Source organism: Nanorana parkeri, unplaced genomic scaffold (genome assembly GCF_000935625.1).
Source record: "Nanorana parkeri isolate BGI_ZX_2015 unplaced genomic scaffold, ASM93562v1 scaffold896, whole genome shotgun sequence".
NCBI lineage: Eukaryota > Metazoa > Chordata > Amphibia > Anura > Dicroglossidae > Nanorana > Nanorana parkeri.
In genome coordinates this window covers 438859-466058 of record NW_017307164.1, presented here as the reverse complement: position 1 = coordinate 466058, position 27200 = coordinate 438859, and the positions used below count along the sequence as shown (strand labels likewise).

The following is a 27200-nucleotide window of genomic DNA, read 5'->3' as shown; positions in this document are numbered from 1 at the left end:
TCCACCGCCTATCCCGTTGCTTCATCAGCTTCTTTGGGACCCCTAGGTGACATTAGGCATCCTTTAGACCCCTGATGTCTCCATAAAGAGGACCTGTCACTGTATCTGTGCAATCACATAGGGGGCTTGTTAGCTCCCTATGTTAAGTTAAGTATAAAAAAAAGTTTAAAAATTCACACATAAAAAAAAACAAAACATTTTTTTAAAGTCTTCTGCTCTCATGGACATGCACACACAAATGAAATGAATATTTATCATGCCATTGCTAACTAAGGCTTGTATCCCCCTAGTGGGGAAAATAGATGAGCACATGTCCAAACTCCAGACCATAACATTGTATAGTGTGGCACAGCTATATCCAATTCTGTATACATGGCTTTATATTATTATTACATTTTTTTATAATATAAAGACAGGTATGCAGAATTGGATAGGATATAGCTGTGCCACACTATACAATGTTATGGTCTGGAGTTTGGACATGTGCTCATCTATTTTCCCCACTAGGGGGATACTTTCGGGTCCCTGAAGATGGCAGACGCGGCACAGGTACTCGTTTTTTGTATCGGAGTATTTACACGAGGACGAGTACTCATGCAAATACTCGGTATCGCCGCCGATACCGATGCTTGTATCGGTGCATCCCTATTAATTATTATACATAATTACATACATTAATTATAGTATGTCAGGGGGAAATAACAAAAATCCAATACATCTCTGCAAATACATTTATTCTAAATACAAAATAAATAAATATGTTATTATAGTGAGTCAGGATGAAATTTAAAAAAACATGCAGTACATCTCTGCAAATACATTTATTTTAATAATTAAATATTTACATTTAGTATGTCAAGGTGAAAAAAAAAACCCTCTGCACTATATACAAGTTTCCCCATGATTTATCCCTTTAATGACCCTGCAAGTACAGAAAAATACCCTTTGATCTGCCAGAAATGCATTCATCTCCTATGTCCTGTTGTGAACTGTCAACACAAAGTATTTTTATGGACTGGGTGGTGTCAGACGACGGCAGCTTTCTAAACAAACAAAAAAAATTATCAGTTTTTATTTTTTTTTCTGCTAAACTATTAAATTGCACCTTTTTCTCTTACTATCATGACTGATGGATTCGTCAATTTTCGTCCCTCCGTTAAAAACCCCAATAAACACTCGGACTGCGCGACATGGATTTTAACGGCCACAGCAGCCCTTTTATTAAACAAACAACTTTAACAATAACCAAAGTAATAAACCAAATATACAAAAAATAATACCGTAAACAAGGGTTGACCTGAGAAGGGGTTTTTGGATGCCGCCAGCCCAAAAAAGGCCTCTCTTAACACTCCACCCATGTCCCCAGCCGCACCACAACCAGCTTGAGGACACTTACTCCTTCCGGGTTCCCAAGGGGCCAGGCCCCCGCCCTTTCCAAATCCGGAAACCAACAGGGGGAAGCACCCATACCAGCTGAGGGCCCCCCACATTTTTGTAATGAACTCTGATTTTGTAGATCCCCCAAAGACCCCCTAACCCGCCAAGCTACTGTGACAAAAGAAACCCCCATAACCACCAAATTCAGGGAGGGAGGGTCGGACAACCTGCTTCCTTCGTTGATTTCCAGAAAGAGGACGTCCCTCAGCCCCCATTGGACTCCCACGTCCAATCAGGTAAGAGCAGCTATTCCCATTTTATTTTTTAACCCTTTCTCCCGGGACTATTCCTCCCCCCAGTCATGTAGCCCCTCCACTTAGTCTCTCCGTGTCTGTCTTTATACAGGATTTTATATTGCGCCAACAGTTTGCGCAGCACTTTACAATATAAGGATTGTACTCCCAATTGACACCCATCATAACATAACACCTAAATAATAAAGTAAAAACACAACAATGAATGTGGAATACCTATAGGCGGCGGCCCCTTTATTAGGTTTTAATCAATTTAACCAATAAATAGACTTTAACCTGTATTACCAAACGTAACCTCTGTTAACTAGGGATGTCCCGATACCGATGCTAGCATCGGAATCAGGCCCGATACAGGGCATTTTAACAAGTACTTGTCAAAATGCCCCCGATACATAGCGCCGAAGCTTGCGCTATGATTTTTTTTTTTTTTTACTTACTGGGAGAGCAGCGGCGAGTCGGCCCTGGTCCGGTGGGAGGAGCTCTCTATCAGGGCTGGTCCTGTTCTATCGACAGTGAGAACTCATCGACCGCGCGTACCTCTGACGGCGCATCCAGGTACTGCCAGTAGGTCAGCTTCACATAAGGACCTTCCGCGCATGCGTTGCCACTCACCGAGTCTAACACCCCCACACTATGCAACGAGAAAAATTGTAAATCTTTTGCTGCAGTGTGTACCGTATATGTAGTACATATATACAGCACACACCTCCACTACACTACACCAATCGAGTTACAATTCTCCCCTGCTAACATGAATAGGTTAAATCATGGTCCATAGTACATAACATGTAGTTGTATTATGGATCATTTAACCTATTCATGTTAGTAGGGGATAATTTTAACTCTATTACTGCAGTGTACTGGAAGTGTGTACCAGGTTAAATGATCTACAGATCCAAAAGGAATTCTGAAGCTAATCCAGAGGTGAATCCAGCTGGCAGTCCTGAGGTAAATGCTGACACTGTCCACTGACAGGAGTGACTATAAAGGGGGAAAGGTTACACTCATTGTTCAGCTGTTTTCCCTCCAAAAACCTGTCACCAATCCTGTGCTCAGCTGACTGAAGGTCTGTCCAGCAACTGAGGTAAATCTTCCTAGCAACAGCAGGCAGCTTGTAACCTGACAAAGACAAAGCAGAAAGAACCAGCAAAGCAGTACCAGAGAGACATGTACTTAACAGTGACCACAGACCTCTATTTGAATATAAATAGTTTTAAAAAACACATGGGTGATAGGGGCAACAATCCCATGAGGCCACTTTTCTTATTTTGCTTTCCTTTCCCTAACATTACAATACAATTCAAGACAAGATGGTAAGGAGGGCCCTGCCCCTGAGGGCTTACAATCTCTCATCTCCACAACACAGCCACTAATTGGTCTGTAGTTCTAAGAAAACAACTGGGAGGGCTAATTAGATTTCTTGAGATAACACAGGAAACAAGCGGCGGCTTCCCTGCTGTACATTTAGCTCTGCTTGCCCAACGCGGTGCTAAATGTAGAAAACAACTACCCGCCCGGGCATCGGGAGATAGGAATTCCACACCTCTGCTGCCCCTCTACTCCCTGCTGCCCCGAGTGCCCAGAGGCCGGGCCTTGGTTGGCCTTGTGGGAAATCCGGCCCTGGGTGGGATGCCTGTCAGAGTGTCACAGGTGGAGCGCCACAGAGCTCTTAGCAACCTGGGATGCTCTGGCTGGAAAAAGGGGTGACAGGCACACCTGCCACCCCACCCCATGTGTCCCAACTGAAAGTTGAATTGGGCTTTAAATGGAAATGGTTGGATATTTTCAACTTGCCTGACTTCTTATAGCTGATTCACCCCGAAAACAAATATGAAAAGTCAACAGAAAAAGTTCCATCCATACTTGGATTTTTAAATAGGGAAAATAGTCAATCAAAAAAATGAAAAATTAGCCAAACTATTGGAGTGAATTGTGTGCTGTTACCATTAGACATATCAGTGACTATTGGCTCTTTAGGGGGGTACCTAGAACCACCCCTATAATGAGGCAGCTTGAGGCACGGTTGCCCTTGGCGGCATCTCATTGGGTCACATGGCGGGGAGCAACAGATGTTCCCGCCGCCCCCTTTCCGGCCACAGTGTCCCAGGTTGCTAAGAGGTCTTAGCAACCTGTGAAGCTCTGGCCGGAATTCTGCCCAGCTCATTGACATCACTGCTCGGCAGGAGCTGAGCGGGATGCTCTGGTTGGAGTTCCTCCCAGCTCCTAGCAACCAGTGATGTCAGGGAGCACCGCGGGATGCTGGACAGAGCCAGAGCTAGAGGTACCATGCACCACCAGCAGACCCTTCCCCCCATGATGTACCCCTGGGTGTACTTTTAGGCATAAATAAATCCGTACAATACATGAATTGCTAGACATAAGAATTTGGTCCTCATATTTTTTCATGGTCTCAGAATCAATTATTGTGTTTCATTTAAAAAAAATAAACATTGTGTAGCGGCAGAGTTTGGGGAAGATAGCAGAGCGAGGGAAGGAACTATCCAATTTCCACACCAATATGGTCTATACACTCCTACGGCTTGGCTGGTCGTAGCGGTGGCAGCTGCACCGTCCTGATTAAAATATTTATCTTCTCCACCTAATGAGGTTACATAACAATGACACATCCAGTTTTCCAGGCTGGATACGGTGAACAATAAACTCAAGGGGAAAAAAATGGTATTTCCAGAGCGAGTGACTTGAGAAATCCATTCCATTCCATACCTTACATTATACATTGTATTTACATGAGTATAAGAAAATGTCAAAGGAAAAACAAAAATCATATTTCCTACCTAACGTTCCGCTGAAAAGTTAGACTTCTGCTCTCACCATTTTCTTATTGAGTGATGCCAACATGCCGGAGCAGTCACATAATAGTGTATATATTAACTTAATACAACTGTAATGGAAGTTAAAGGAGAATTATGAGGTGAGTGATTTTCACTCAGCCTCATAATCTGAGCCGACCTGTGACAATGAAAATGTCACAGGTCGGCTCAGTAGATCGGGAAGTGAACACATACCGGCGTTCGCTCACTTCTCGATCTATCCCTGCAGAGAGCCGTGACAGGGGAGTGACTGGAATCCCCCCTCCCCTGTCCGATACTCCAGCGCTGATTGGTGGAATGGACGGGGCGGGTACAGCTGGCTCTGCCTCTAGATAGGCAGAGCCAGCTGTCACTCACGCAGCTGGGTGGATCCTGACATAATTGAAGGGATCCGTTCAGGCTGCGGCGTCTCAGTATACCGCGAGCTACAGCTCACAGTATACTGAGCCTAGGGTGACGGGAGGACGCTAGTTTGTGTCCTCCCGTTCCCCTTAGGAGAACTATGGGGAAAAGCCCTGACCCCATAGTTCTCCTTTAAGATTAACTATCCACCAGTGACCCATTTCTTATTGCTGTCTGCAGCTGGGTGCTGGCCAGCTCCGTGTCACTGCCTTTCTCGCTTAAAGAGACCCTGTCACCACTGTAAAAAATTGCAGGTAACAGCACAGAAGATTAAGAAGGTTATTCACTAAGCTGCCAAAGGCGGCCGAGTGAAGAATAGACATGTAAGCTGTGGAAAAATTAGTTTTGTTTCGGTTATTTCATTATTTCGGGATTCAGGATTCAGATCCGGAATTTAATTCAGTTCGGGTTTCAGGTTCAAACGAAATCAGAATTTTTGTTAGTTTCGGATGAGTTTAGGAATATTCGTTGCGAATACCACAGAAAACCATCTACAGATATTAATACCAAAGCTGAATCTCCTAGTCCCGAATGACATTCGGCATCTGAATTTCCGAACTGCATTCGGAGCTCCCAAATGCCATTCCGGTCTGGGAGCCTCAGCTTTAGTAATATATGTATCGGGAGCTTCGAATGCAGTTCACATGTGCCCACATGGTGAAATTGTTGAACCATTTAATCCAGTTTATCAGGGAGAGGACACAACCCCCCACTTCCTGTCAACACCTCCTGGGCACTTGGATGCTGTAGAGCCCATTGCCCATCAGTTTGGAGAGCAGTACCTTGGTTAATGGGGATCCCTGCTCAGTGCATCAGTACCAGTGCAGGGGCTGCAGGCTCATTGCCCCCTTTTCATGGGGAAACCAGTTGACATACAGTATCTTGTGTGGCAGGCTGGTCATGTATGGAAGGAGGAAGGCACACTGTTTTTTAATAATAAATATATTATAATTTAATGTAAGCATAAATAACTCTGTGTCAAAAACACAGTTTTAGCACTATGGAAATCCAGCCAGAAAATGTGCCCATTGGCTTAAAAGCAGCTCTGGGGTCATTTAAATGTGTATATTTCTTATGGTAGCTCACTGGTTTTCTGGGTTCAGCACCGGATCCTACCCATGTGAATAGATTTTGAGGATACATTCTTTTATATTACATTGACTGCTCCCTCCACCTCTTTTCTTTGTTCTTGTACATAGGTCCAAACACTTGAAGAAAAGCACATGCTAAAGTGAGATCATGATTTTAATGCTTCTGGGGTTGGAGACATTCAATCAGCTGGGTATAGGGAGCACACACACACACAACGGTATTCTTTAAAAACACTTGGCTTCTATTTCTGTAAACCTTCTGCTTCCTCTTCAACCCTGCCATTAGGTTGATGCTCATTGTCAGATAAAATTACAAGTTAGAATTGGCTATTGAGCCTGCCACGGCTCCTATAAATGTCAATGATCTTGTCATGTAATTGCCAAAAGCGATGCTCGTCTTAGCCTAGCCTTATAAAAGAGGTTTACTCACTCATCTATATGACATATCTGATTCATAGTAATGCTTAAACTACTGTCTTTTTCTTCTTTTTCCTTGACAGAAAGATTGTGCAGCCTGCTGACATCACAGTGGAGTCAAGGTTCAGAAATCCTTCCAATTTTTCAGCAGAGGATAAACCCAAAGTAAGTAAAATACGCAGAGGACACATAGTGCCAAGGACAATGGTTATCTGCGGAGCCAAACCTATAGAGCGGCCAGATAACCAGATTTTAGCTTTGGTTGGTGTGGGTATTTCTGGGTTACTGCACTTAGAAAGGATAAATAAAACACACAAACGGTTATTCACAAAACTGCCATAGGCATCCGTGTGAATAACCGACCCGAAGTGAAGTGAGCCGAACGCTGTTTGGCTATTCACTTCAGGCTTGTACAGTTGATTTCAGCCATACATTGGCTGAAATTAGCCGTACATCGGCTGGCTTCGGGACGGCCGAACATACTCAGCATGTTCGGCCGACCCAAAGTGCAGAAGGAGTTCGACTCAGCCGATCCAACATCTGGAGCTCCCTCCAATCAGCTGCCGACACGGCCGTTTACTCCTCCCACCTCTCATTTTTAAAAAGCCCTCTCGCTCCCGCCAGTTCTTCTGCATACATGGTACCCTGCTGGCTTGAAAAAGAGGCATAGCCTTGTAACTCATAGCCTCCTTTCCTTACTACTATATGTGTATGGTCTCTTTGCACCCGGCTTGTACTCCCCTCCTCCCGAACTCTGTATTTTATTTATAGCGGCACATCGCTCCTGTGTGCCCGACAGCATGATCTTCACTCAAATAGCTGTCACGGCTCAGCCTGGCCAGCTAAGCCGTTCTCTACTACAGCACCATCTGATCGCTCAGCAGAAGTGACAGCCGCTTATACAAATTTCCACTCAGCAACCACAGACACACCAAAGATCATCTCTTTCCATGGATCAACTCTACATACAACATTGATGGAATAAAAGAAGCATCCATTACAGAACAAGACCATAACCCAAATCTGCATCAGGAGTGATCCCTTTTGCTTGTTTCCATACCATCACCATACGTTTCATAAATACTTATTTGAGCCTCCCAAGGATTAACTCTTCCATGAGAAGAATTTCTCTGTAGGTTTTTCTTCTATAATCAGGGTAGAGTTATTGCAGACAAAAGAAAAGCCACACTAGAAGCCGGCAGTGATATCGCCGCCGGCTCCTCCGCTGAGCTCTCATGACAGTCCAGCGTCCCCTGGTTACCTGGTAACCAGGGGACGCTGAACTGTCAGTGCAACTGGCCGGAGCCAGCCGCGGGATCACGGCTGGCTCCACCCAGCTGTCAGTACAGTAGCAGGCTTTCGGCTGGCCAATGGCCGGCCGATCGGTCGGCTTCGGCTTTCACCTCGGCTCAGTTGAGCCGAAGCATATGCCTTCAGCTCGACTGAGCCGCTGGGCAAACTTCGGGAGCTGTACGGGCTATAGTGAATAGCCCGTACAGCAGCCCTTCGAAGGCCTCCCGTAACCAAAGCTAGCCGACGTATCAGCCAAAGCTACGGCTGGATCCTTCGGCAGCGTTGTGAATAACCCTCACAGTGAATGTGTGTGCGTATATATGTTTTTTTATATTCTTGAATATATAGATATCTATAGATCTATAGATATCTATAGATCTATAGATATTTATCTATAGATATCTATAGATATCTATAGATATATATATGGTCCAGTAAAAGCGGGTCTTGTTTTGAGACTACATAAATAGATTTACAACATTTGGACAATGCACTGCTTATCTTTCTTAAGTCAACAGGTGGGGCTATAGTCTCTTTTTTCTCTGTGGCAAAAGAGAACTGTAGCTTACAGAGCTCAACAGCTTAAGCTAAAATACATACCCATCTAATCAATGAGTCAAAGCAGTGATTCTTCCCTTGTCCACTCCCTTCATACAGCTCTGTACCATCAGAGACACAGATGCCTTCTTCCCTCCTCCTCCCCCCGTTTCACTTGCTTGCCAGTGTACTGCCCCCTGACCCCCAAAGGCAGGTGATGTACCCCAGAGGCAGGGTGTGGTGACATTTCACTCGCAGGGTGGGATCCTTAGCGAGATTGTGGGATGTGAACAGTAAATTGGGCGCCAGTCACTTTAGGTGCTTTTTCAGATGCTTTATTATACAACAACCAAACTGGGGGAGAGGGGACAGGGCTACAGACATCTATAGCCACAGATAGACTCCAGACTTATCAATGCCTTTCAGCTTTCACAGTGCACTAATACTTTAGTTGAGCAGAGGATGACACTGTGTAACAGAACCATGTCTGGCTATAGAACATACTTGAGATCTTCCCTGGGAGAGACACCAGACTTGTTTCTAAGATCCATGCCATCCTTGCCCTCCTGGCACCTGCAGTAGTCATAGGCTCTTCTTGTACTCCTTTCCAGATAGGTCCAGACCCCACCTGGGTCCACATCTGGCCTCCTGCAGGCTTGAGGCCTAGTCAGGTTCTCCAACCTTGTAAATCCTACCCCTAGGCTAAGCCCGGGGACACACTTCCCTAAGCACCTGGTGATCCCTGAGTATTCATACACTTCCCCAGCATACACCACTAGCCATGAAACTCCTAGTGATTGACTGGTGAGGCAGGGACACTCCCCACTACAGGTAGGTGCAGACAATAGCAGAGCACCTAGTAATGACCGAATGATCACAGACTACAAATCAGCCAGACTGATTACACTTCCAGCAACACTGAAGAGCCACTCCACTTAGGGTGGAAGGGGATACACCAGGTATCAGCGCACTTCCTGGTATGTGAATGTGCATTGACTATTCTCCTTGCTGGAGGCTCTGACATGAGGAAGCAAAATCCCTGCCTCTACCAAGATGGCCGTCTCCATACAGCGACAGAGTGAAAATAAGAAATGATAAGTCAGTAATGGGGAAAGTGCACATTCTAAACAAGTTCGTGATGATAGAAGTAAGAAGCTTTTATTGCAGAAGAGACAAAAACAAACTGCCTGCTAGCTTTTGCTTCTTTTACATAAAGTTCCACTGTAAGGCTGCAATAGCTTTTAAATGGATCCTGAGTGGGGTTTTTTTTGCGTTCATTTTGTTATTATTCAAATTGTTTGAAAAAAACCCACACAAACGTCAGCTTAAAATTTTAAATAAACAATACACATGAATGTATTTGTTTTTCTTTCTTATTTTTGTGTATTTTATTGTTATTTGAAGTCTCTGAAGATATCGCAATAAAATACCTTTAAAATACTGTGCAGAAAAACACTGAAATAAAAAACAGTATACTCCTATAAATAAGTAACAACAAATTTGGGATTATTTATTTAGTTATTTATTTATTTTTAAATGGCATAATGCATGTTTACCATCACGATTAATGTTAGGAATGCACCAATACCGATACTAGTATCGGTATTGGTGCTGATGCCAAGTATTTGGGTACTCGTACTCGCCCAAATGCTCCGATGCCTAGCCCAATACTTCCGGTATCAGAAAGCACGTCATCACACGCTGCCCGGCTTTCTGATTGGCCGGGAAGCCGGCTTCATGCTTCCAGGCAGCGTGTAATGACTCGCTGCACAGGTTCCTGATTGGTTAGGAAACTGGCCAATCAGGAGGCCGGGCACCGTGTAATGACGCAGCGCTCAGCTTTCTGATTGGCCGGAAAGCCGACTTCATGATCCCTCGTCATCTAGTGACGAGAAGCTTGGGTACAGCTTCTCTGCTAATTGGGAAGCCGGGTGGCGAGTCTTTACACGCTGCCTGGCTTCCTAAATGGGACTACTGGTACTAGGTATTAGATTTCGGCGAGTACAAAAAAAATAAAAAATATCGGTATTCGACACGGAAATACCGGTATCGGAGCATCCCTAATTAATGTAATTTAAAAAATTAAGCTATATGCCACAAACGTTTTGGGTTCATACTTGTATCTTTAGGAAAATAAACGTTATATTTAAATTGCTATTTTGTTTTTCCAGATTAAATCCAGGTACAGTTGATGTATGGAAATGTTCCACCAGCTGTACTAATAACCAGCAGAGAAATGGCTGCCACAGATAGTAACAGATCATCTTTATTTGATAAATGAAAAGTGATTTGTGTAATATATATGTATTGTTGAAGCCGCCAAATTACCCTCGGGCAGCGATATCGTGAAGGGATTAAACATGTCTCTGCATATTATAGTATCCACTCAAGGACACAGGAAAGAAAATGGAATATGTTACGTCTTCCTAGAATGACTGCGCTTGCTGTTATTTGTAGGGTTGCATAGGTCGAAAGGGCACATTGGCCAAGATTGACAGGAAGCTCCTTATTCTATTACTTTGAAAACTAGGGAGGAAAACAATTTTGATTTGCTGAGCAATTTGACTAGTTCAGCAATTCACTACCGTTGTGTGTTGCTCCGTCACCCATCTGCTTGATCCACCATGAGGCCGTGGGAATAAACAAACCCAAGGTCGCAGTTGTAAATTCCCATTATGCATTCTTATCATGTCTTTATGAAGGAATAGGAGAGTGGGCAATGGGGCCTTCAGAATATAGCATAATAATAGCTTTGTTTTACAGTCCTATACAGGCTCCCAAACTATATATTCATTCATATTATCCAAATGTATTTGCCAGATGCTTTCGGTACCTGCATAAATAACAGCCTAGCCAGACTGCTCTAGACCCCATAGCAGTTGAATGGTTTACCATGACCAGGGCCATCCCTATAATGAGGCATCACATTGGCAGGGGGCTGCAGGGGGGCGGACACAGCATTCCAGGTTGCTGAGAGCGGGTGTTATGGGGCCTGGGAGTGGAAGGGGGCCTCATTAGGTTGTTGAGTGAAATTAAACCGTGAACATGTTAAGATAATACAGTACTGTATCATAAAGGGTTGGGGTGGTTGCACTTGATGACAACTCTAATCACCTGTAAAGACTGCAGGGTAGAGACAACTTCAGACGTACAAGATCAGTCTCTGAGATCTTGGCATCGTTACTCACAGTAAAGAGAGGTCGTCGGTGTGCCCCATCACATTTTTGCTATGGGACCCCATGGTCTGTAGTTACAGCCCTGTTCATGTTTACATGTGCAAGAGTGACCTCACCAGAGGCCACCCAATGGCTGAACAAGAGCAAAGTGAAGGTATCGGGGTTCGGTGCTGCAACTGAGAGTATGCGGTGTGTGCTTGTACATTAGGGCAAGAACCTCCATGTACTGGAGTATAGGAATCTCCCATGTACTGTAGTATAGGAATCTCCAAGTATAGGAATCTCCATGTACAGGAGTATAGGAATCTCCTAGGTACGGGAGGAAAGGAATCTCCCATATACAGGAGTATAGGAATTTTCTGTACTCGTCTGTGCCAGTGAGAGGCACTGTTGCTGTGCGAACAGCACCCACTAGGCTATGCACCTGGGGAAAGTTTTATAAATGAAGTCCATACAGTACAATTGAGTATATATGGGAAATATCCCCATATGAGTAGCTGGCCATTCCCAGGTCAAGTTAATGATACATCTGATTTGATGCTTCACCACCAGCAAAGATCGGGGAAGGGGTAAAAAGAACTATCTATGTGGAGCACCCCTTTATTTATAATGGAGAAAATGGTGAGTATAGAGCTACAGAGCCCCATAAATGACAGCCGTGTCTTCATGTCATCTGTAGAAGTATGAGAGGAATATGGGGCCGTGGGCTGGTGGCAGATCACCTGCAAGCAAATTCCCCAGGTGCAACAGACTGCAACATGTGAGTGGAGCGTGCTGAGAGTGAGCGTTATTGACAAGTGTGGGAGGACGCTGTCACTTACACCGGGTTGCTAGGTAACCGGCTACTTAGATGGTCTTCTCCGCAACATCAAACTGTCAGCCTCCGTGTGCGCGCCTCTGTTCTATCTCCATCTCTTCTGGATGGTTCCGGACTATTTTACATTTATCTCTAGTGCAGAATTCCAGGAAACATTGGAAAGATCTACAGATAGACGGAGAACCAATCAATAGATACTGGTCACATATGATGATGTGCTGATATTACTTGTTCACATGACGAGAGAGAGAGAGAGAGAGAGAGATCATTTGTAGATAGATATAAATAGATAATTGATTGATAAATAGATAGGTAGATAGACAAATAGATACAATAGATAGATAGAAAGATGATTGATTGATAAGATAGATAGATAGATAGATAGGGGGCGGGGGGGCAGAGACAAGTGGGAGCATTTGACACATTGATGATGTTCCTCCGTATCCTCCTCGTTCCCTATCTCGGTGCAGCTGCATGGAAAAGGGGGAGGAAAGAAAGGCAAAAACTCGACGTGACAACAGCTGTGCTCGTGTCATGAGAACAAGCCCGTGCTGAAAATGTATTATTACCGGGAAGATTGGGCTTTAATTAAATACAGCTGCAAGTGTTTTATACATTTCTCTCTCCGTCTTTATTTCCTGTGACTTTTTTGCCCATTTTGTTTCTGTGTGACGTCTGGCGGGAGAGGATAAAAAAGCTGAAATTTAGAAATGGAAAATGTATGCACTTATACTTGTAAGATTGGGTGCAGGGCTTAATAAGTTTGACAGGACAAGGGGTCTACCTATAAACATTTTGCAGGGACCTGCGAACATTCATTTTGTGGGAACAATTACAAAAATGAACGTCTTTAAAGGAGAACTATGAGGTCAGTGCTTTTCCCCATAGTTCTCCTAAGGGTTAAGGGAGGACACAAACTAGCGTCCTCCCGCCACCCAAAGCTCAGTGTACCGTGAGCTACAGCTCGCGGTATACTGAGACGCCGCAGTCGGGACAATACTGTCTGGATCCACCCAGCTGCATGAGTGACAGCTGGCTCTGCCTATCTAGTCAACGCTGGAGGATCGGACGGGGGAGGGGGGAAATCTCTGCAGGGACAGGATCGAGAAGTGAGCGAGCGACGGTATGTGTTCGCTCACTTTCCGATCTATTGAGTCGACGTGTGACAGTTTCATTGTCACACGTCGGCTCGAATTTGAGGCTGAGTGATTTTCACACGCCTAATAGTTCTCCTTTAATATATTTTCAGGTTCAATATATTGTGATGCAATACTGCATTATGGCCATTAGATGGAGCCGAGGAGCATAGGGAATAAATACTAATTTGTCAACCTCTTTGGCTCCATCTAGTGGCCATACTACAGAATTACCTCACAATACATTTAAACCTGAAAAGAAAACCGCTTAACCTTCCTGGTAGTCTGATTATTTAATTTTTCTTTTCCTTTTTTTGTTATAGTTCTTTTCGGGGTTTTTTTCTCGTTATTTTTACTTTTGAAATTCACGCCGGTTCCGCCCTCTTGCGACGCGGACGCTATAGAATACAATGGTGACAGCTGCAAATTTTTATATTGCAACTTATGAACAAACAATAAAATTTAGTAAAAAATGCACTTAAGTTAAATGTAGTGCCCCAAAACACTATGTAAAACCATTGTTTTGTTTTTAAAATAGGAAAGATGAGAGACCCAACATGCCAAGGTTAAAAATTGTGTGCAACCGTGAAACGACGACAAACTTCAGTACCCCAAAAAGTCCATAGACAACGCTTTAAAAGGCCCCTACAGGTCATCAGTTTAGAAATATGCATGAATATTGGCCCTAGAATTATTGCTCTCACTCCGGCGTGCACGGCGATACCCGACATTTGTAGCGTAACCGTCGTTTTCATTCGCCGACACGTGTTTACGTGACAACGCATGTGCTCGCAGGGACAGGGGGCACTTTAACATTTTTTACAAAATTATTTTTACATTCATTTAATATTTAAATTAATGTGATAGCATATTGGTGGTGACAGGTACTCTTTAAGGTGATGCTGGGGGTCCAAAACACCCCCAGTGTCACCTTTACACTCTAAAATAAGCTATTGAAGTGCAGATCGCACTTCAATAGCTTATTGCTGGGCTTCAGGAGTCAAACAATAACAGGAAGTGATGTAATACACGTCATTCTCGGTCCCACAGAACGGGGAGGAGATCAGTGAACGAACGTTCTCCGCTCCCGTAGTGGCAGCTGAGCCGCCAGAATCACTTCTACTGTAAAGCCGGCCGCCGGCTCTACAAATATAAATGGATTTCCGGCGGCTTCTTCTGTTTAACCCCTTCACGATTCATGACGTGATTATCCCGTCTTGGGTTGCGAAGGGGTTAAGAACATTCACGTTGGCCATTATTCGGAGCGAACGCTCACAGGTATTCACAGAATAAGGGCCCTGCAAATTGTTTAAAAATAGGCCCTAATGATGCGGCTTGGGTTCATTAAGTTGCTGGCTTCTTATATCTCCGACACTTGTCTATAGTTGTTTGGTTGTCCTCACCCCCCACCCCCTCCCAGCACAAATCTATTACAGACTAGACATGTGCGATTCGTTTCGTTACGAATCGAAATTCGTACGAATTTTCCTGAAATTCCGAATTTCGGAGCATCCGAAATCCGAATGGCAGTTTCCGAATTATATGCGAAATACGAAATTCCGTTAACGAATTTCGGATCCGAATTTCTTTGAAACAGGAACTAATATTACCCTTGTAAAATGTAAATAAGGTTGAACAACATGACAAGATTTTTTTTTAAATCCGAGATGCGGATCCGCTGCTGCTGAGGGTTGCATTACAATACACACACAGGCAGGAAATACGAAATTCCGTTGACGTATTTTCGTTCCGTTACGAACATTCGTTATATTAAAGTTAAAAAGCAAAGTACATTTATATTGGAGTTGATGGTATTTTTTTTTTAAATACGAAATTCGGATACGGAATCCGTCAACGGAATTCGTATTTCGTTTTGGTTGACCAATCAGAGGTTTTCTCTTCTGCTGCTGAGAGTTGCATTACAAAACAGGCAGAAAATACGAAAATCCGTTGATGTATGTTCGTTCCATTACGAACATTCGTTATATTAAAGTTAAAAAGCAAAGTACATTTATATTGGAGTTGAAGGTATTTTTTTTTTAAATTCGGATACGGAATCCGTTAACGGAATTCGTATTTCGTTTTGGTTGACCAGTCAGAGGTTTTCTCTTCTGCTGCTGAGAGTTGCATTACAATACAAGCAGTAAATACGAAAATCTGTTGACGTATTTTCGTTCCGTTACGAACATTCGTTATATTGAAGTTAAAAAGCAAAATATCTTTGTTAATATATTGGAGTTGATTGATGGTAGTTTTTTCTTTATCCGAAATACGAAATTCGGATCTGGAATCCGTTAACGGAATTCGTATTTCGGATAAAAAAAACAACTACCACTCCAATATATTAACAAAGGTATTTTGCTTTTTAACTTCATCATAACGAATGTTCGTAAAGTTACGAAAATATAACCGCCACTAACGAAAATTCGTATTTCGTACGAATCCGAATTGAGTTCAGTTACGAATTACGAAATACGAAATAACGGATATTCCGAAACGAAACAGAACACATTTTTTGACGGCGCACAAGTCTATTACAGACATGTCACATTCTAACATCTGGACTTCCCAGTTATCTGGCTGTTGGCCCTGATGGAGTGTGACAACGTCGTTGGCTTCAGAAGTTAAACTGTGACTTATGGGGGAGATATCCCACCCCGGGAACCTCTGAGGGCTTTAACATCCCAGCTTGCCAGTGATAGTGCCCGGCTAAAGCAAATGTAAACCAAACGCTAAAAATCTCTTTACCATGTTAAAGTGGAACTACAGTCCACCGCGCCTCCCTGCAGTTGTGCGTGTGCTGCGTCACGACGGGTAAAAAGTAGAACATGTGCTACTTTTTGTCAACACAACGCAATGCATGGTGTTGTGCAACACTGCAATGCATGGATGCCAGGAGGTGCATTGGGGTGCCATTCAATGAATGGTGATGCAATGCACCTAGCGCACAGAACGGCACACTATTACAGCAAGGTAACAAACGATCAGCGTTATGCTCGGGTGTGAATGGGCCCTCAGGGTCATGAGGACCCCACAAATAGTGTTCTCTTTACAGGAAGCCTTGGTGGTCCGGAGTAGCATTGGGGTTGTGATATATAGAATGCTCATATCGAATAACTATTACTGTAAAGGATTCCTGATAAATAAAAAAAAGAAAAACAATATAATAGTCGTGTTAGGTGTTAGATACTGACTAGTGTGCGTCTGTAGGAAAGAAACGCAGGAAGGAAAATATAAAGATCCTGAATATTTCAGTTTACTCATCAAGTCCTAATAAAATACATTTAACTTATTCTGCAATAATAATAATAAAACATTTGCTGACTGCTGCAGCCAGGCTGTAAAATCGGAGAAATGGAAAATGTTTTCCTGTGCTATTGAGTTACTTGTCTCTCTCCTTAAAGAGAACCCGCGGCCAAGTTGCGTACATTTAACTTTACAGCAAAAGCACTGAAGGCATTCAGTTTTTCTTGCAGCAACTCAGCTTTCCATCTCAGCAGCAAGGCAGCCCCTGTTTGCTCTCCCATCTGCAACACAGCATCTCTCTAGCCCCTGCTCCCCCAGTGACTCAGCAGCTAAGTAGTCCCAGCTCTTCCTCCCATCTGCAACACAACAGCTCAGCTCCCTCTTAGCAGTGACTCAGCAGCTAAGCAGCCCCTGCTCCTCCTACCATCTGCAACACAGCATCTCAGTAGCCCCTGCTCCTCCTTTCAACAGTGACTCTGCAGCTAAGTAGCTCCGCTCCTCCTCCCATCTGCAACACAGCATCTCTCTAGCCACTGCTCCCCCAGTGACTCAGCAGCTAAGTAGTCCCAGCTTATCCTCCCATCTGCAACACAGCAGCTCAGCTCCCTCTCTTAGCAGTGACTCAGCAGCTAAGCAGCCCCTGCTCCTCCTACCATCTGGAACACAGCATCTCGCTGGCGGGGCCTCAAGGGGTCTCCTTCATCAGGCTCAGAATTACATTGACATTGTCATTCTGAGCCTGATGAAGGGGACCCCTTGAGGCCCTGAAGCGCTTGCATTGAATGGCAATGTGTCAATAAATGGACTATTGCTAAATTATCATTTGGAGTGCTGATGACGTTATTTCTTCAACAGCTAAGTTGTCCCAGCTCATCCCCCCATCTGCAACACAGCATCTAGCTCCCCCTCTCAGCACTGACTCAGCAGCAAAGCAGCCCCTGCTCATCCTCCCATCTGCAACACAGCATCTCAGCAGCCCCTGCTCCTCCTCTCAGCACTGACTCTCAGCAGCTAAGAAGCTCCTGTTTCTCCTCCCATCTACAACACAGCATCTCTGTATCCCTTCTACATAACATATTAAATGGGATTTGTATAGCTGCCTCTGGTGGGAAGAGGTGGATGTACCCCATGCCATAAAATGTATATTCACAAAATAATAAGAATTCACATACAGGATTTTTTTTTTTTTCGTGGACGAGTCCCCATCACTGTGTTAGTCATTTGTTATTCAGCTGAAGACGAATAATTAAAACCGCAGATCTGTCCCGCCATTTGTCCTGAGAGCGAAAGATCAGCAGAGGGGAAATTCCTCCCATACTGATTACTTCCTCTGGCTTTTTTTAACATTATCCAGAATTCACTTAGAGAATGTGAATGGTACATATATTTACATAGCAATGTTTATCTGAGACCATCATAACCCAGCTTATAATTGCAATTCTAATATTGAGTGTTCATGAATTTACACAAGTAGGGTGGCATTTAATCCTGCTACTACCCCAGGCACTCTGAATGGAGGCACCCCACAATAATCTGCATTTGTAGACATGGATTGTTCAAAGCAAACACATTCTCCATTTCTCTTTTTTTGTTCATTGAAGGACACAGCAGGATCCTAAGGATCTTGACCGATGGGCTTATATCGCCACCTGCAGCACCATCTGTTATCACTGCAAGCACTACGTCTGTGGAAGGCTATAAGACCATATGGAGTGCAGGTGATCTACTATAACAGTATCTGCAGGAATAGGAATCTAGGCACACAAAAAAAAGACAGCTCAGGGGCGACCCCTGCTGGTGGCCAAACCCCTCGACCACAACAATCAACTCAGTTTTTTTGCCTAGCGCGTAGCTAAGACCTAGATGATTTTTGTCTCTTTAGGTTGGGAGTTCTGTTTGTTTTTTTTTCTGTTATGACCCTCCCTCTATTATTATTTCATGTTGTTTGACAAGCTTGATTGTGATCGGCCAGGAAACCGGCTTCCCAGCCAATCAGCATTGAGTCGGCTTCCCGGACAATCAGGAAGCCGGGCGGCGAGTAATGACCCACCTCCAGGGTTCCTGATTGGCCAGGAAGCCGTCTGCATGCTGATTGGCTGGAAAGCCGGCTTCCCGGCCAATCGGCAAGGAGTCGGTTTCCCGGCCAATCAGGAAACCGGGAGGCGGGTTATTACTCACTGCCCAGCTTTCTGTTTGCATGGTAAGCTGGCTCCATGTTCCCCTACGGCAATGACGGTCAGAGGAAATCTTCCTCTGAGCAGAAGTTCAGTTATCAGAGCAAATACTTGGTATTGGCACCGATACCGATACTAGTATTGGTATCGGTGCATCCCTAATTACATCCCATCGGTCAAGGTCCTTAGGAACCTTCTGTGTCCTTCAATGAATAAAAGAGAAAATAGGATCTTTGTACTCACCATAAAATCTTTTCCATTGAAGGACAGAGCACCCACCTTCTTGTTGGCTTACTGCGTTGCTGCTTGCTTACAGCTTTCTACTGAGTTGCTTGTTGCAGTTGGGAGATTTGGTCACTGGCAGGGGCCACCCATGAGCTGTCTTGGTTTCTTGTGCGTAGCATCCTTCTGCTGCTGGTGTGAAGATAGGTCACCAGCACTCCAAAATGCAAAGAAAATATTGTTTATTGCAAATAGGTAAAAATAGCCAACGTTCATTATCACTGTGGCGCCTTGAGGAAGGGACCCTGCTTGGCCCCAAAACATTGGCTACTTTGATCTCTGTGACGTTATTTGCAAAAAATATATATTTGTTTTTGTATTTTGGAGTGCTGGTGACTGATCTTCACATCTCTGAGGTTCTGCATGGCGCCATCCATGGCAGTCACTATGAGCACCTATCTTATCTACACTAGTCACAACGCATTATGGTACCAGCAGGCACTTTCAATAACTTCTGCTGCAGGGGGTGATATAAACCCATCTGTCAAGATCCTTAAGATCCCGCTGTGTCCTTCAATGAACACAGAGTAAAGAATATGACGGTGAATTCAAAAATTCTATTTTTTTGTGCTGTTAGGCCTCACAAAGTGGGTATCTCCCCGTGGGCGACTTTCAGGATGATAGCTGCACAGCCTTGCATGACAGTCAGTGCAGCATTTGGCTGATTTTGACATAGAGTACTTTTAAAAGACTTTCCTCTTCTATACAAAAGGTTGAAAAGTCTCAGTGTGGAATAACAAGTGCATCCGTGTGCCTAATGCCCTTCCACATAGGAGGAAGCCTCCCAAAAATTACAACTGATGTTTGAAACCAGAAACATCTTTTTCTTTTTATGAAATGTCCACTGGCCTGGGCCCGGCAGCCTAGCAGTGCTATTCAAGGGATTGGAGTAGCCTCCAGATAAGCTTTGCTCTCAGCCAGTTGGTTTCTTTCATGTATGTGCTGATGTTGGTGCTCCCATGGAATAAATAAGAACTAGAGTTGCAAAGTCTAACGTTGATGCTGGAAACTCAAATCATTTTGTAATGGGGGTGCCAAGATCTCATAAGGTACGCGTTTGGTTTTAGAAAGTGCTAGGGGTAAAGTTTTTTAAGCCCAACTCCAGGTTTAAACCTCCTCCTCCCTGCAGGAGCGGTGGCTACTTTACAACACACTAGACATGTGCTATTCGTTTCGTTCTCAATCAAAACTCGTATAAATTTTCCAAAATTCGGATATTCAGACACGGACTTTTCTGGCCAATCAGATGGGTTTTTCGGTTTAATGCATCCAAATGTGTCTGAATACGAATTTTCGTTACGGCAACATGGGAGCCATATACAGTATATACATATAATACTAAAGCTGAGGCTCCTAGACCCGCATGGCATTCGGGATCCCAATTTCCAAATTGCATTCGGGAGCTCTTGAATGCCATTCGGCTCTGGGAGCCTCAGCTTTAGTAATATAGGTATATGGCTCCCAAATCCGAATGGCATTCGGGAGATCCTGAACGCAATTCGGAAATTCGGATCCAGAATGCCATTCGGGTCTAGGAGATTCAGCTTCAGTATTAATATTTGTATATGTTTCTGTGGTATTCGCTACCTCATCCGAAACTAACGGAATTCAGATTTCAAATGAATCCGAAACCTCCGAACCAAATTCAATTTCGGACCCAACTCCTGAAATATCTGAACCAAACCAAATTTTTCCGCAGTTTACATGTCTACAGCACACACAGGGACCATGGGGAACAAAAGTAGCCACCCTCCAGAAGGAAGGACAGTGTCAGCACCAATTCCGAGATGATTTGAGGATCTACAGCCCAGTGATACACAAATAAGATACATTGGGGGGAATTTATCAAACCTGGGGCAGACAAAATCTGGAGCAGCTGTGCACTGCAACCAATCAGCTTTTCTCTTTCATTTTCAAATCTCTCCTGAACAAACTGAAGATAGAAGCTGATTGGTTGCCTGGGGCAACTGCACCAGATTTTGTCTGCTCCAGTTTTGATAAATTCCCCTCATTGTTGTTAATAGTTAGGGCCGGTGCACACCTGGGCGATCTGTGAGCTGTGTATAGCAAAAAAAAAAGGTACATGTACCTTTTTCCTGCGATTGTACCGCGCGGATGTACCCTATTGAAATCAATTAGGGCCGCGCGATCCCGCGACACACATCGCTCAGGTCTGCACCGGGCCTTAAAGTTACATCAAAGGCATCCCTCACCCCAACATTAATTAAAGCACTTACCTTAAGTGATGTCTCTTAATCCGATCTTTTTCTTTCCTGATGTTTTCAGCCTTCTCTCCAGTGCTGTGGCGGGTGTCCGATCCAGTGCTGACTCCTCTGGTCTTGCTAGCACTTCCTGTCCCACGGTGTCTGCATGCGGGTGCACGCGTCCATAGACTTACCTTGCATCCCTCCTCGGGTCCCGGTCGAAAATGGGAACTGTGCATGCGCGCGCCCCAAGATCCTTTGCGGCCCGCCTGAGAATTTTCACATTTTCGGCCCGGAGCGCGCAGGGAAGACACAGGTAAGTTTAAACCACTGTTAAAGCGGGGTTTAAAAAAAAAAAAAAAAACTTTTTGCATATATCTAATGCTTGCTAGCAGTAGATATATGCAAAACAATCTGAGGGTTTAGAAACACGTTGAGGTACTTGAATGCATTTTAAAGGTTTGATTCCTGAGTTTAGCGTCACTGTAAGTTGGAATTTTTAGTGTACTTTGTGCCTTGTTCTTTGCACATATGTTTTGCCCAAGCCCTCTCCTATGGACTTGGTGAAGTTTCTAGAACTTATATTTATGTAATTTCTATGCAAAATGATAAGAGTTCTCTAGGACTCTAGTTGCTTTCCCTGTCGTGGGAGTGACACATGAAATGCTGATCATATTGCCTATTTAAAAGTGCATTTAGCATATTCTTTGTCAGGCCTCAGATTGCCGCCACTGCAAAGATGTTCCTTATTGAAATTTGTGTCATCCCTTATGAAGGCACAGACGGAATTGCTACTTGTCAAGGAAACTGACATTCTATATTCACATCCCACATTTTGTTTATTTCTCACATGATAATCACTGTACTATTTCTTTTTATTTTCACAAGTCTATTGACACTGCAGCCTCTTTGTAAATACAAGCGGTGGTATTAAAGGGGAGCTCTGACTTAAACCCCCTATTTCATACAGTATTTGCCCTCCTATTATTATAAAGGAGATACATTTTAATTTACGGATTGTGCAACACTTTACAATATAAAGGAAGACAGTACAATTCCAATACTAGTCAGGACAAGAGGGTTAGGAGGGCCCTGATGGTGAGAACTTACAATTTAAAAAGGAGTTTGTAATTAAAATTGATGGAGAAATTAAAAGTTTAGCTTTTACTTAGAGGCGGAATAGGCTTACATAGTTACATAGTATTTGAGGTTGAATAAAGACATAAGTCCATCAAGTCCAACCTATTGCGTGTATGCATTTATGTTTAATCTGGTGTGTGTATGAGTCCATGTGTGATTTTGCTCTTTAAGAGTACTTGTACCCCTTTATGTTCTGGTCACCAAGGAACTCGTCCAAGAGTTTCTTGAATGATTCCACACTCTTCGCTGAAATTACTTCCTGCGGCAGAGAGTTCCAGACCCTAACCGTTCTAACTGTAACTGAATTTTTTTTCTACCAATTTGTGGTGGTGGCCTCTGGTCTTTGTTACGAAGCTAACCGTAAATAGTTTGTTACTAATGTTGCTGTCGCCGTTGAACAGTTTATACAAGATAATAATGTCCCCCCTTAATCTCCTAAACTCCAAAGAGAACATATTTCTGTAAAGAAATTCGTTTTCTGGGATCCCCTACAGGCACAGTTAGCTGTACATATTGGGGTAGGAAGTTCCAGAGGATGGGAGAGACTCTGGAGAGGTCCGGGAAGTGAGCATGTGCACATTGATTGTCAATGGAGATGAAAGAATAGGTCCAGAGTCCAGAATTACGCCAAGCACCCTGGCATGAAGGAAGGGACAAATCGTTATGCTACTGATCTTGAAGGGAACAGGTACTGTATATATCAGTTAGGAAGTTAGTGATGTGCAAGGAGACTTAAGGGCTGAGCTGAGGAATAGAGAGATAGATTTGGGTGTCATCAGCATAGAGTTGGTATTGGAAGCCATGTGAGGATCAAGCCTCGGGGGACCTCTAGAGAAAGAGACTTTGTCACTTTTGCCAATTTGTAGTAAATTGATAGGTGCTCTTGTATGAAGAACCCCCATCCGCTGATACTTACATTCCCCCTGTCTTCCATTAGAGCTCTAAATCCTAATTCTGTGTAAGCTCTGTGCCATTGTTGGAGCTTACACTGGGTTAACTTATTCCTCCTCCTCATCTGACAGCATCTGTACCTGATGATTGGCCACTCATCCCTTAACAACGCATCCTGGGAGGAGGTCACATGTTCCTCTGTACTCAGAATGACCAAGTACTTACTGAGGGCTCCAGTCAGGGACATCCCTATAATGATGCCTCAGGCGGTATCTCTTTGGGTCATGTGGGATGCCCCCTTCCCAGCCTTAGTGTCCCAGATTGCTAAGAGCTGGCAGGGAACATGTGTAAGGGCCAGTGATGTCACTGGTTGCGCGGAGCTGAGCGGGATGGTATGGCCAGTGTTCTGCCCAACTCCTGGCAACCAGTGATGTCAGTGAGCTGGGCAGGATGCCAACAAGTGGTTGGATGGTGCACCACCAGGTCGCCAGCCAGAGCACCATTAGCATGTACCACCAGCACCCCATCAAGCACCCCCCCTCCTCCAGAATGTGGCCACCAGCACCCCCCTGCCTCATGCTATGATTAAGCTAGGGACACCCCTGCCTCCACCGGTGCAACAGGGTGGGGGGAGAGGCATGGCGATGGTGAGTTTTAACAGATGTGGGGATTCTCCATGGGCAAGAAGTTGGCAGGCAACTGAGTGAGCTTCTAACCTCAGCTCACAAAGAATTTAAATCCAGGATTAACCATCGGTGCAGAATCAAAGCCCCAATGAAGGGAGATTTGTGCATAACCCTTGAAATAAGTTAGGCTGGCAACTTTGGATAGACCCGTTTATTGTGGCAAAATAATTATATTTGGACCAATCCCTATGGCTTGACGCTGTGTTACTCAACTGTCCAGAAACACGTCAGTCAGCTGGAATCTTATTAGTTGACAGGTAACAGAAAATTCATTTTCCTCCTGTCTTCCAGTACAAAGACCAGGAATAGCATCATGTGTATGCTTCATACACAAACACATTGTAAATCTACATATAAAGCTCTGACTCCCAAAGGCACATATACTAATATGATCCTCATCTGTTTCCTAGATCAGAGATTAGCAACCCTATTATAGTCTTATTTGTCCCATCATTTGTTCTGATGGGAAGACTTTGATTGAAAAAACAGATTATTTTATTAAATTCATCATGATATTAGGAGATAAATGAATAGTAAATTGGTTAGACTCATAATCTCATTATCTGTTATCAGTGATAATGTGCTGCAGGCAGATTTACCCCGTTTTTTGTGTGTGTTTTTTTAATAAAAATAGATCTAAGGAGGAAAGATTTGTAACATTTGGAGCGTCCTTAAAAGCAAATGCCACATACAGTAAAGCTGCTCATGCACACGGCAGTAAATGGTTGTCTAGTATTCAATATGTCTGTATTTTTTCTGCAGTGAGTGACTGATGCAGTGCATAGCCGCCACAACTCAGCTGGTGTGGTAAGCAACGGCCAAAGCAAATGTACGTGAATCTGTGCAGCTGCAACTCTACAGGGCCGTAAACAGGCAGTCTGCATTCCAGAAGTTGCATACTGTGCACTGGTGGCTGCTCAGCTTCACGTACATTTGCTTGTGGCCGCTGCTTACCACACCAGCTGAGTTGTGGCGGCTATGCACTGCATCAGTCACTCACGGCAGAAATGTATGCATGTAGCCACTTGGATTTGCATATATTTGTGTATATATGTGTACAACCACCATTGACTTCCACAGGCTGACTGGTGGCTGTACACTGCACTTGTCACTCCTGGCAGAGGACATACAGCCGCGTTGTACGCTATACGGCCATTTACTGTCACGTACACGAGCACTTAAATTAGATTTCCAGGCAAAAATTATAACCTGTAAATCTACTTTATGTGCAACAAATGCCTTTGCAAACCCAGGAATTTCCTTGTACAAGTAGCAGTGACATCATCACTGTGTTGTACATAGCCTGTGCAGAAAGCAGAGATGTGGGAGGTGCCCAGCAGACCCCACCCACCACAAGCTACCTGCAGAAAATTACAGGAGGGGGCGGAGACAAGACCAGTCACTCTGCACAAGGAGAGAGAGCAGCAGTGACCGGCATAGTTGCTTGATTCTTTGAATAAAAAGATTAGCAGCAGTGACCGGTCTTTATTACAGGAGGGGGCGGAGACAAGATCAGTCACCCTGCACAAGGAGAGAGCAGAGGTGACCAGTCTTTATTACAGGAAGCTCCAAGTTTCACATTGGATTACTGCACAGAACTGGATGATAAACACAGAGCTCACCAAGATTCAAGGAAGAATACACATGTACAGTATTTAGATCATTTTTGTTTATCAGCTTAAAAGGGCAACCAAGCTGAGATTTAAAAAAAATGCTATCAGGTTTACATACTGTTCATGTCTCTTCTGCCAAATACCTATTTCCCTCCCTGCTAACAAATTTATTTTTAATTGTACAATCCTGGCATCTGTAAGAGCTAGGTGATAGAATGATGTAGCTCGTGTGCTCATGTGTGGGAGTTCCATCATTGCTGGCTGACCAATGGCTAAAGAAAGAAGAAGCTGGACCAGGAAGAAGACCAGTAGAGCATGGCAGCAAAGGCAACAGGGCGACGAGGGGGAGTGCTGACTTTGCATCATTAGACAAACATTGTGTCAACCACTCTGGGGCACCATGAGGATTCACATCAGCTTAAATGAGAACAGAAATTGTGATGAAAAAGCTGTCAGTCCTTCCATGACAGGTTCACAGCCACTGTCAGAAGGCAATGTTATATTCCCATAGTATTGTTTGTCATTCATATCTACCCCAGCTCATCCCCATAATAAAGTAGAGAGGCACTTTGTTTCGTTGTGGCTCAGCCCTTATGCCGTAAAATATCAAATTAAATTGTTGAAAGAAAAGTGTTATGGCTAAAATTCTTACCATTTACAAAGGACAAAGCTTCTGAATAATGTGAGGTCACACAGCACTGTATGTGATTTCACTTTACAAACTACTTTGAACTATTTCCCGGATTAATGTACAACAAATCTCTTAATTGCTAAAATTCACTTGTGTTGTCTCTCCACAGAATTTACATTGATGGTCCCTTTGGAAGCCCTTCAGAAGAAGCCTTGAACTATGAGGTTAGCCTCTGTGTTGCTGGAGGCATTGGTGTCACTCCATTTGCATCAATACTGAACCAGTTACTGTACGTATAAACCCCTCCTCATGTGTCATTCTTTTGCAGAGGTAAAGTCATGATTTGGCCACCTGGGCAAGCAGCATTGGGCACGTTTGAGTGGCATCGAACATTGGATGTGTGGGCTGTTGTTAAAAACAATAATTAAGAAAGTCTGTGCCGTTATAAATAAGAACATGTTATTTGCCTATAATATCAATGTATATTAACGTAATATTAGCAGAAATAAAGGTTTTAGCTACATCAGAGTTCAGTCGGAACAGACAGTGATCATTCTGCTAATCAAAGTATATATAAACCTGTAGAATGTGTTTTGTTTGGGGTGCCTTGATTTTGGACAGCTGAATATTAAGAGAGGGTTCTAATTACATAAATTCTAATTATAGATAGGGATATGAAGTGGGGGTTAGGTGTGGGAGTAAAGGAAGTAAGATGGGGAACAGGGAATCTTGATGATTCTGACCATCCACACATGCCTAGGCCTTTGTCTATGCTTGGAATGTTCCAAGCAGGTACCAGCGAATTACATCTTTGTTTGGGAATCCAGAAAGTCCTGTCCAAGAGATCATTAAAGGTTACCCCATCCCAGGGTTTCTGTGCAGATTATTAAGTTCATCCATAATGTTCCTGCCCCCAGCAAGCATGCTGCAATATTAGACAGT

General features: G+C 43.8%; 1 protein-coding gene across 1 annotated transcript in view; it reads left to right on the top strand.

Moving 5' to 3' along the window:
* NOX4 (NADPH oxidase 4) overlaps nt 1-27200 on the top strand; it is a 148873-nt gene that overhangs the window by 105088 nt on the left and 16585 nt on the right. The window contains exons 13-14 of the mRNA XM_018565857.1: nt 6516-6597; nt 26428-26547. Of these exons, the coding sequence (XP_018421359.1) occupies nt 6516-6597; nt 26428-26547 (202 nt within the window). The remainder of the gene's footprint in view (nt 1-6515; nt 6598-26427; nt 26548-27200) is intronic.